The sequence below is a fragment of the Atta cephalotes genome (genome assembly GCF_000143395.1).
Source record: "Atta cephalotes unplaced genomic scaffold scaffold00013, whole genome shotgun sequence".
NCBI classification, from domain to species: Eukaryota; Metazoa; Arthropoda; class Insecta; order Hymenoptera; family Formicidae; genus Atta; species Atta cephalotes.
This window is the reverse complement of record NW_012130077.1, coordinates 787,452-799,628: the sequence shown is the minus strand read 5'-3', so window position 1 is coordinate 799,628 and position 12,177 is coordinate 787,452. Positions and strand designations below refer to the sequence as shown.

General features: G+C 39.9%; 1 protein-coding gene across 1 annotated transcript in view; it reads right to left on the bottom strand.

Annotated features, from left to right (window-relative positions):
* LOC105617653 (nuclear pore complex protein Nup88) overlaps positions 1-12,177 on the bottom strand; it is a 69,637-nt gene that overhangs the window by 10,286 nt on the left and 47,174 nt on the right. Inside the window, exon 2 of the mRNA XM_012199209.1 lies at positions 7,225-7,394. Coding sequence (XP_012054599.1) covers positions 7,225-7,394 — 170 coding nt within the window. The remainder of the gene's footprint in view (positions 1-7,224; positions 7,395-12,177) is intronic.

Below are 12,177 nucleotides of genomic sequence, written 5' to 3'. Positions count from 1 at the left end.
TTAACTTTAACTTCTTAACTTAACTTAACTTAACTTACTTACTACTAACTTACTTACGTTTTACTTACTTACTACTAATTAATTAAATTAAACTTAACTACTACGTACGTACGTACGTACGTACTACTACTCTCTCTCTCTCTCTCTCTCTCTCTCTCTCTCTCTCTCTCTCTCTCTCTCTCTCTCTCTCTCTCTCTCTTTCGGCATTGCTTTATATTTTTAAGGCTGAGGAGGAATCAGATCGTGACATCGACTTTGTGTCACGCGAGCGCGTATCTCTGGACATGAAACGCACCATTGGAAATGGACGAAGTGAGCGTAGGAGAGCGACGGGAAACGGCAAGCAAAGGATACAAAGTGCGAGAACAGGAGTGCCCAGGCATCCTTGAATCGTGTCCATGGTTAGGACATACCGTTGTAATTAAAAGAACCAGCAGATGTCTCTTTCTTTTTCTTTTTCATCGGCTTTTATTTCGTTACGCGGTGACGATGAAGCCGACGACGACGACGACGACGACGACGACGACGACGATGATTGCGACTGAAACACGTCTCGCGTATTTAAATTTTTTGCTGCGATGCAACATTCGGAATTCTTTGATTAGACGAAGGTAGGAACACTGGCAGAAACAAATGCATAAGCCAAGTATACGGGTTATTAGAACTGCGATAATTTAATCAAATACCTGTGTATGAGATATTCTCCATTTCATTAGAAGAAAAGTTGTGTACGGATATAAGAATTCCTATGTATAATTTAATTTTATTTTTGTTTCTTAAAAAAAAAAACAAATTATTCTAATTATTGATATAGATTTCCAAGAATTTTATCGAGATATCGAAATTGAAATGCTGTGCTTATCCAATGTTACATTTTCAATTATTCAAAAATTAAAATCGAGATTAGTGTGATGAGTGTTGAGGATCTAATTATGTGTATATAATTATTCAATTATTAATTCTCTGATAAAAATGTGTTAATGTCCTATGAGAGAGTATTTTTGCGGTGAAATATGTAAAGACGACCCGGCAGATAAACGAATATTTTCATTCCTATCACGAACAAATACCGTCCGATTATATATAAGCGTGACGTTGCGAGCTTTTTAATTCCGCGCAACCTCTCATAATTCAACTCTTTCGTTAACGCTGATTCGACGAGAAATATCGTTCGGCCGACAATAAAGTTTCAGGCCGCGGCGGCCTGATAAAGCGCGACACACGTAAACCGTAAAACGGCTTATACGCTTTTTCCTCGGTGTGCCAACATTTTTCAAAAGGCGCGGATATCATCGGGGACCATCTAACTCATCCCCGGTGCGAATACTGCGCGACCCTATGCTCGGCCTCCGCAAACAACCCCCTTCCCTTCTTGCGATCCCTCGCTCATCGTCGGTGCTGCTGCCAGCAAGCCGGTGATTTTCGTTGCTTGCTCATCGAAAAAGTAAAAAAAAAAAAAAAAAATAAAATAATAAAAACAAAGATAGATTCGAAGTGGGGATGCATGGAGGTAGATGTCGTTTGGAGACACGGCTCTCTCGCAATCTCTCTCTCTCTCTCTCTCTCTCTCTTTCTCTACGTATGATCGTACGTGTGTGCGTATGTGGTGTGCATAGCACCGCGTGTGGCCGTCCGAGATTAGCCTTGGGTTTATATCGGGATTACATATGTAAAACCATTAGGTTAAATCATTTTTTAAATAAACGTGCGTGACCCCTTCTCTCTCCCGCGGTCCAGCGGTCCGGGTCAGATAGGAGAGCGATCCTCACGCGTTTGCGTGAGAGAAGGGGAACAAGAGAAAAAGGGGTGAGATTCAACCCGTGGGTGAAATATTCCGTAGCACGTTCAACATATGCTCGAGGAACTCCCTCTCTCCTGTGCGCCGATTGACCGTTTCTGCAACGCGCCCGCGGATTTGCCACGTTTGGAAATAAATGAGCTTGCACGCGTGACGGATTAGCCCGCGAGCTTTATGGCGCCTCGTAAATCTGTCTTCTTTATTATTTGTCTTTCAGCCCGAAGCTAAAAAACGAATATGCACGTTCAATAAATATCGTGGATTCTTTCGATTACAGCTTAAATCAGCTGATCACTCTGTCTGAATTTAATGTGGATCAACCCGGACAGTTTGATTAAAAATAATATCGTGAGTGATTTTCTCTGCCTTGATATACTTAAATTTTATTATAAATACTGATTTTTGGAAAATCTTTGTATGTAAGTTTCAATTTTTTAGATTTTATAACACATTTGACACTTTGACTATCGAAGTGTTTTTCACTTAGCCTGTCTGGCACAATGAATAGTTTTTCTACTTAAATTTATGTCTAACTACTTATATATTTATCTACTGATGTAATTTATTTATAGGTCTAAATACTCACAAATCTACTTATTATTTATCATACGATTTTGTTTAAATTATTCTACAGTTTTTAGTGTGTGAAAAAATGGTATTTAATTTTTTAGATAAGTATGGCTGTCGGCGGTTCGAAGTATAAAACTGAATATTTTTCGGTAAAATCGCAATCTGGCAATTACATCGTGCAAACAGTGACTCGCGATACGATGGTTTTTTATATAAATTTTGAGGAATGCGTGGTCATGTGTGGAAGATATAAAATACCGTCGCCGGCGTGTACACGTTCATGCTCTTTCGCCATAAACATTACATGCGCATCACGCCCAGACAAATATTTCTTCCACTCCGAACGCAATGTTATTCCGCATTTTTTGTTCGATCAAAAAAAATATATAAATTCAATTCATCGCGCACGTACGCGGAGTGATATCGCGGGGATCTGCGATTTTATCGCTTGTTAAATGCCGACGTGTCGTAAAGATGATCGGGGCAATAAATCTCGATTATAAACTCCGGTCGATGCTTCATCCTGCCGTGCATGATAATTTCTTTCCTAAAACCTTCACATTTTGACAGATGAGAAGCGGTAAGAGTAATTACTCGATTATTTTACTATCTTATTATTAATCAGTAATAAAATACATTATACTAATTTCATTGAAACTCAACAGTAGGAAAATTTCTGATGACTATCGTTCTGAATCGTATACATCCGTGATAAGAATGCCGCATATTTTTCTACAAGTAATCTTATCTGTTACTTTTTAATAAGATCGTTAATCGAAGAGAGAGAGAGAGAGAGAGAGAGAGAGAGAGCTTGTAGTATAATTATACATGTCCATTATCTACTTTCCGTTTCTTGCTGCGGACGTTACGGCGATTCACCTGTTTCGCGGAGCTCAAAATCTGGGAGCTCGCAGATGAAGAGCCGGCATTAGGGGTTTACGAGGGTAGTTCGGCGAGACGTTCGCGGTGCTGGCGAGTGGATTGGGTAAAGGTTGGTAGGGGAGATGAGGGGGTGGTTATAAGAGGTGAGAATTATTCATAAACGTAGGCTGACTTTTGGTGGCGGAGGATGGAGGGAAGATCGCGAGTGGAAGGGAAGAAACGGCGTAGGTTTCTCCTATCGCGTTTTCGGAGAAGCTGAAATCTACCGAATATTAAGGCAGGTGAGGGGTGACTGAGGGGGAGGGAGGGGAGGAGGGCAGGGCCGCATAATAAACACATAACGGTAATCCTTAAAACAATAATTAGCCGCGCGAGCCAACCAAGAGGCGACGATCTTACGGTGCCGCACGGAATGGCGCCGCTTTCGCAATTCGTTGTCGAATTAATACCGAGACTCGCGACAGTGTAGCTCTCTTCACCCACACCGTGACCGCATTATACGGTAGGAATTGTACTTACTTCCTATAGTGATTATCCGTGGGGAGTGTCGCCGCTACTTCGGGAGAACGAACCGTTATATCGTGGTTAAACTGTTGTTATTTACTGCTTTATGAGTACGTCTAACGCACTCGTAAAATAATACGATTTTTAACAACAATATCTCGCGACAGAATTTTACTCACATTTCATAAGATTATATTACGTATTATAGAAAGATAACAGATCAAAAAGATCTATTATTGTGCTAAAAAAGTCTTTGCTATTGAAATACTTTAAATCGAGGACTTAGAATCGTTAAATCAGTAGATAAAGACTAGTCAAACATAATCTAAATATAATTTTTTTAAGATCTTTGTCAAATAAAAAATAATGTAAGTACATGTACGAAAAATCAACTGATTGAATAACAAATAGAAATAATTTTCCTGTAATTTTATAGATAAAATTGCACGAATAGATTTTACATTTTACATCACAAATCAAACAAGCTTTTAATCTGATGAAACGAAAACATATTAACGTGAATATTTTGTGAAAACTCTTAGCATAAATCTTTCCTCAACTACCACAAAATTGACGAAACTGCCAGATTCTTGATCCTCAGGGATGCTGAAAACATCTGAGGAGGACGAAAAAGTCTCCCAAAGGTGAGAGAAAGGCGCGGGTCTGTCGGAGCGGGTAAAAAGGAACTCGGAATGAAACGGAGTGAGACCGAAGGGGTGTCACGAAGTGGTAATAGTTTTAATCCGGTGTCTTGAAGTCAGGATTTGGCGGCGCGGCAGTTAGTGGCTGCCAGTAAGTCCAGGCGAACCCACTTCGCGCTCTGATATCATAATCCGAATAATCACTATTATTGCCGCCATTTGCTTAATCCAAAGCTCGTCCTTCCCGCTCCACCGTAGCTCGCCAAGCTGCGGGACTTGTTATTCGGTTTCAGGACGAGGACGACGAGGATGTCGAGCGTTCTATCGAAAGTTACCTTTTGCATCTTTAATCTCTTCAATTATTCCAATTCGGGAATGACCTAAATCACATCTGCGACTCAGAAATGGCTGGATGAATATCTATTTGCCGACAGGCATTATTATAATTATAGGATACTGATCTACTTCATGTAATGATGTTTTCTAATTCTATCACGATTAGAACCAAATACACTTCTGAATATACAAATAGTACAACATAAAATTAAAATTAAAAATACACTGAAAAATAATTTGCTTAATACATACATATTTCTCTGAATAGTAAGTAGACATAAACTTACAGTAAATATATAAATACTTGCTAAAAAATGATAGTTAAATCAAATTGATTTTTATATCAAATAAATATATATTTACATTTAATAAATATTTATTATTTAGAAACATTCAAAGAAATATTTATTAAAATTTAGTATTTTTTTCAATGTAATTACAATATCGCGCTGAGAATTTTATAAACTTTTCTCAACAAAATACAAATAATTTTTAAAGTTGATATAATATCTCCCTATACGGTTAATGATCTTTGATCTTTCCTAACATGAAAGATAATTCTTTTGAATCAGACTAATTGTGTATCATATGTTTAATTTGAAATAGCGAGATGATAACACTCAGAGTTTCAGGTCATTGGCTAGGCCATGCCGCTGGGTCTACCGGAAGTTTCTCCAGCAATAACGCATAAACTTCATTTAGCCTTATTTAAGCCGGCTGGAAGGTGGCAGACATTAAATCCCCGAGATTCGTTCTAATGGTTCCCGCGACTCACTCAGAAACTGCTCTGCGCGATCTTTCGCGCGGTATGCGCGCATAATGCGCTCTATGTGCGTTCTTAATAAATTCGCTCGAACCCAGCAGGCCGGGCAAAATCGCCTAAGTGAAGAGAAACGACGAAAAAACTTTAGCGCAAACTGCCGCTCTTAATCTGTCCGGTTTGTTTAGCAGCGGTCGGTTATTCCTCTCTCTTTCCTCTTTCTCTTTGTTCTTTCTTCCTCTTTCACGTTACCCTCGCCCTTTCTTTCCCTCTCGAGAAATAAGCGGTTCGTTCGCTTCCGGAAAAAGTTCAGAATTACGAATTAGCAGGAAGTCGGGGAAGGTACCTGCATTTATTCTGAATTCAGCTTATTATGAAATTATAATGCGTGGGACGACTTAAAACGAGCCAGTTACCCCTTTCACATACCGCCGGCAGATTAAGAGTCATCGTATTTCGTTATTAATTACTGCTTAATTCAGAGACGAGTTTTTAGATTCACGCGATACCTATCCTTATCCTCAGAACTGAGATATTTCGTGAAATTTCGTATTACTTTAAAAATTTTATTTATAAACATCAATATATTATGTCAACATTATTTTAATTAGATTTTAAATATTATTCTTTAGAAATACATATTATTATATTTAGCTATCTTAAACTTTCAAAATACTATTATACGAGATCGTAAGTTTATCGCTGAAAAAAATAAGTTGTTATAGCATAATATTACAGAATGGATATCAGTTGGATCGCGAACGATGTCCGGACGTATTGATTGATTACGATCGATTGCACCGTGATCCAACGATGAGCGAGAGAATGTAATCTCCAACGGCGCCCGTAATTGCGCGACGTTCTAATCGCCCGAAAGATTATGGCCGGGGGTCGGAACGCAAACGGGACCGGGGGCGGCGACAGTGGCACATACTACCGGGTAATGTTACGCGAGACAGTAGTCTCGGGTGGCATGTGTCGTTGATGAGGCGGTTAGTATTCAGCGGTGCTTCCCGGCCCCCCGGAACTTTTGAAAACTAACCGAGTAAAGCCACCTTAATTCCATAAGAGGGAGGCCGAAGGGGTTCCCCGGGCGTCACCGTAACACCCTCTTAATTACAGGATATTAGGACGCCTACAGGAGACGCAGCGATGGCATGGGGAGAAAAGGCAGATAGCGCGATTTATTATCCGCCGCTAACCTTATCTCCGTTTTTACGAGTTGGACTTTCTTGATACGCGTTTCTTTCTGGACAGAGTAATTCGGCAGGAGATACTGGTAGTCGATACATTGGTCGCCCCCTTGCCTCTAATTTAATTATTTTGTCACATTCTTGTACTTAGGAGAAACCGTTAACAAGTAGTACATTTTAACAATTGTATATACTTTACAGTCAAAAGACTTCAAAATATATAATAATTAGGAATAAATTGTTGTTTTTCACTCACATAACTGTCTTATTGCAACATGATTGTCTGTATTAAGATATTATTTTTTCATTAAGATTTTTAAATACATACGAGAAAAATGCCATATCAAGGCAGTTCTTTAACTTAATAATATTTCTTGTGAATTTATACAATTTCCAGTTCAAGTAAAGATTTTTAGATAAGTATCTCAATTTTTCTTTATTACATTTTTCTAGAGGCATTTTTACAGAGGCAGTAGAGATTTCCAAAACTAACGTGTATTCAAATAAGAGAGAAGAAAGCCGTTTTTAATATATACTCACATGCAAAGAATCTCTTTTTTGCCGCCTTCGTAAACGGCATCCTTGCCCCATCGCTTCGGCAATTCTATGATAGCAATACCCAATCTACTCCATAGTGCTAATTGCGTTGCTGAGTCGTTTATCAATACGTTTGTGACTTCAAATATGGGTGGATCCGTTGGTCGTAGTGTCTGTAAAAAATAAAAATCATGAATAATATTTTGTCCTAGTAATATTACCAGCTATAATTTTACTGATATAAAGAATTGAAAATAAGATTCTCTGATTCCCAATATTATTTATTTTCTTACAAAAACATGATGCGTTACAGGATGAAGAAGTCACTTTTAATAAAGATAAAAACGCGAGATAGATACACGTCACAGCTAGAATTGCATCTCGTTTTGTAACGCGGATACGTATCCGTAAGATAAAAAAAAAAGCAAAGATCTCTCTTCAAGCAAAGATCAAAATCTTCAGCTGGGACATTTTCATTAATTAAAATTCTAAGAAGGTAGGCGAAGCGAGAAAGAAAAGTGGTATGTCGCCGATCCTGAAAGCGCTCTTGCGCGAGGTATAAATTCATTATTACACGAGCCAGTAAGCACGCCACAGGATTTCTCGCCCGATCGTTTTCTCTTTGGAGCCTCTTCTTCCTATTCCTTTTTTCCACCCCCTCCGATCTGTCTACCTATCTACTCGCGAGATACCTACCCGTCCCATTGCTTCTCCCGTCTCCCGAGACGCGCATCGTCTATCGATTAAAAACTTTATAATACGATCCCACTCCTCGTTTGTTTTCCAGTTTGATTTTTATCATGCCGTCCCGGGAAAAAGGCAGGTGCACAACATCGTTCGCTCTTTTCCCCCTTCGCAATGTCCTGATACCTCTTCGACGTTCTTTTCCGCAACCCCCGCCGTTCCATCTCTTTGCCCCGATATTTAATTTCGAACTAAGTTCGCCAACGCGAACATCATTACGAGGCGGCATCCCCGCAGGTGGGGTATCGGCGTGTATCAAGGGGCAATTACTTTTTTTCCTACCCAGAGGCTGGTTATTCCCCGAGTTTCTCCGATGGGGGAGACTTCTTCGTCTCGATATATCGGATATCGTGTCTCGAGTTCGACGTGGCATCGCGAAAACATGCAAACGAAGCGAAAAAATAAATTTACGAGATATGTTGCGAATTTTCAAAATAAAAAATACTTTAATAACATTTTAAAAGGTACATTAATGCAAAGGTAATTTGCATTTAACATTCTGATAAAATTTTGTTTCTTTTAGAATTTACTTATTAAAAAATCATTGCTTCACTTTCTTTCAATGTAATTTTATTCTCGATTGAACTGTACTCTTCTTCTTTTTCTAGTTTTAAAAATTAGAAAAAGAAGAAGAGTAAAAATTAGAAAAAGATGAAGAATAAATTGAACCAAGATTGATTAATCTATTATCTATTAATGAACGTGGACGAATCATTCAGTAATTATACTTTGTCTCACAAGAACAAAACAGTATAGTCAATATAATACAAATTAATTCGTCTTTTTTTTTCAAATAAGCAAAGAAATTATATTAATTTGAATGATCGACAGAAAATTGAATTGTCATTGCGACAGAAAATATATTCGCGCGATAGTTCATCTAGGATACCCCGATCGCCGGCGGCGAGGAGTAAGGGTTAGTTGAAAGCCAGGGCGATAAAGGGTGTCGGACGATGGTACGCGCGGAAGCGGCGGCACCGGAGTATGAGCAGGAAAATGGAAGGGTATAAAAGGGGTGGTGAAGAGCCAGAGGCAGAGGGAGAGGCAACGCGGGATTCCCGGGTACCGATGCCGACACACCGGCGCGCGAGGCTGTAATGCGTTATTAATGAACACCAAGAATTTCATTAAAGATTGTTTGTATATCAAACTGTCCACTAAATTATGCCCTATAACCCCCGTGGCGCCTTCACGCGCCTGGAAACTATTGGCTGCCGCAGTGGCGTTGGCCTTTTCCAAGCCCCGCGTGCCATTGATGACTCGCCAGGCAGACAAAAGCTACAATCGCTGCGATAAAAAAACGAATGAGTCGCTCCTCGTGAATATCAGTTGTGTTCATTGCGTTTTTTCCCTGGCTAATTTACGATTCATTCGATTGACCGACGACATCCGCGATATTTGTCGTCCGTCGAAGTCAGTTATTTCGCGACCTTTGGGACATACATTATTAGAAGGGACGATATAGGTAGTTGGGACGTGGCGCGTGCGACGAGAAGCAAGAACGACGATATGTGTATGGAGAACGAGAGAGAAAGAGAACGAGGATTGTGAGAGGGATGAACGGCGAAGAGGTAAAGAGAAAGAGAGATAGAGAAAGGGTGAAGAGGGTAACGCACGGATGGTACATGGGTGGAGGGATACAGTTAATCGTTGGGAAGCTATTAACTTCGGACTGGAATGCCCCCATAGCGCCTCATTTCGTTCAATGCAAATTTACATCCAACGCCAACCACCTAGCGTGCTTTTCGTTCTCTTTCGGCCGCGAAAACCTGAACTGGGAAACGAACTGGGAAACGTGGTGCTCTATCAGCGATAATTCCTTTTTTTTCGTAACATCGATCTTGGACGTGACTTATAGATTTATAGAGAGTAAAGAAAGATCGAGAGTAAGGTAACGAAAATATATGTAACAGAAAATACTAAAAGCTAAAATAGGACAAATCAAATGAAAACTGAAGGTTTTGATTTCAAGTTCAATAAAAATATTCAATATAGATATGTTCGAAGATACGTACATAAGATATTTAAAATTGTTAATTTCGTACAAAAAGTTTGAGATACTTTATATAGAATTATAATAATAGAAAAAAAATGTATTCGATACAAATATTTATGCTATATAATTAGCATAAATAGATGGAAATGAAAAATACATATATATTTGGATGAAATTGCGAACTTAATAGGAATTCGGACAACGAAGAAGATTCAACTCCTTCAACTTATCCAATTTGGTTGTCTCCTGTAGACGATCAACGTCATAATCGGTGACCCGGTTCCATGAAACTTGGATCTTTCTACCTCCATCGCATCTCTATCTCCGTTTTCCCTTACTCTTCGTCTTCCTCGATCCATGAAACCGTGGTGTTGCCTTATTAGTTTAGAACTTAGGTTTACCGTAAAGTCGCGCGTGTCACTTATGATCAAAGTCTGCTTGCCAGACGACGAGTCTGAATTTCGCTTTTCATCGAATTGAATGTTTTAGAACTAAGAACACTTCCAGACTACACTTGTGACGACTGTTGATTTTCGCGTGAGGTTTTTATGTATCTACATATTATTTCTCGATCAAATATAATTATTATTAGTAAAACGTTATACGAAATTAAATATCTGTTTAAGACGGTGCGCAGAATATTTAAAGCTAATGCTTGGAAAGGCGCATGATCTTTGATGATGTATTCCTTTTGCATTGTAACGTTTAATTGTTGTTTGCTCGGCACAAACATCGGTCCAAGACAAATCCCGGACGCGGGTTGTCACAGCCGGTCGAAATATCGCGCTGGGTGCACGCGACTTAACGCGCGAAATTGCGCGCGTACGGCGAAGCGGACCTGACAAATGGCGATGTAACGGGTGCTCAAGATACACATAGTTAACAGCGAGATGCGGCGCGAGTTGACTAACGACGTCGGGCGTTCTCGCGCTATATAATTTCAAAACATACGCGGGCACGCGGCCGAAATGTCGCGTATAGAGGGAGAGGGTTGACCCCGACGTGCGAACATTGCGAGCGCTCTGACAACGCCTTAATATGAACAAATGCCGGACTATATCTCAGCTCGGGTTTGCTTTGCATTATTCGGCTAACGTCCTCGTTTGCCATCCTTACGCAGATGCCTTACATTATGACGACCGCTCTTCGCGCGAAATGGCTGTACTTCTCTTTTCGGGTCCGCACTGACGTGCGTATTACCGAATGTGAATTGATACAAATGCAGGGGTGCGTATCACTCGAGTGAGATGTATATCTTCAAAGTTGGGAACTGAACGCGTATTCTATAAAATAATATATATTTATATATATTTATATATAAATAATATATATATATATTATATGATGATGATAACAACGGCAGTCCATTATGTTTTTATCAATTTGCGTGACTACATAATATATGTGACGTTGCTGTGTATGTCATATAAGTAAATTATTATTATCAACTGGATAAAAATTCTATTGCTTGACTTCTCGTCGGCGAATGATTCCTCGTTTTATCTTACGTCGTATTAAAAAGATGAAAACGAAGGGATTCGAAAAGGTGAGGGAAAACGTTTAGAGAATGAGTTCAAGGAGGGAGACTAGCTCGGATATAAGTCGGATTTTAAGAAACCGTGACACGAGATGTCTATCTGACTGGTGCTTAGCGAGAGTTTGCGTAACGGCAATGTTAATGGGTCCCGCTCTTGCAGGGGAGAGGAGGAGTGAGAAAAGTAAGAAAAAGAAGACGCAGAAAGAGAAAGACGAAGGAATGGAGGGTGAAGCGGGCAGCAAAGAGGCGCATGACGGGGACTAGGGAATAGATGCGTTCACATTATACTCTCTGTTCTTTTAATTTCTTCAAAGGACCCAACCCCGCGACACCTCGCCGAAGCTTGCAGTCTTCACCTTCTCACCCTCGCCTCTGGATTAATAAGGCGTCGACAATGTAACGTCTTTTTTCTTTCTCCGCCCCCTAAACGGGACGGCAGACAGCTACCTAAAGTGAATGAAGGCTCTCGGTAAGAGGAAAAGCAACAGGGAAGGTACTCTCTTACCGGTACTTAGCGGCAGGATGAGCCGAGCTGCCATTAATAAATGTGTTTCTAACAGTGAGAGAGAGAGAGAGAGAGAGAGAGAGAGAGAGAGGAGGAGGAGGAAGGAAGGAAGAAGAACAGAGAGACGAGTACTTCGTTACGTTACGTTACGGTTACGTTACGGTACCGTACCGG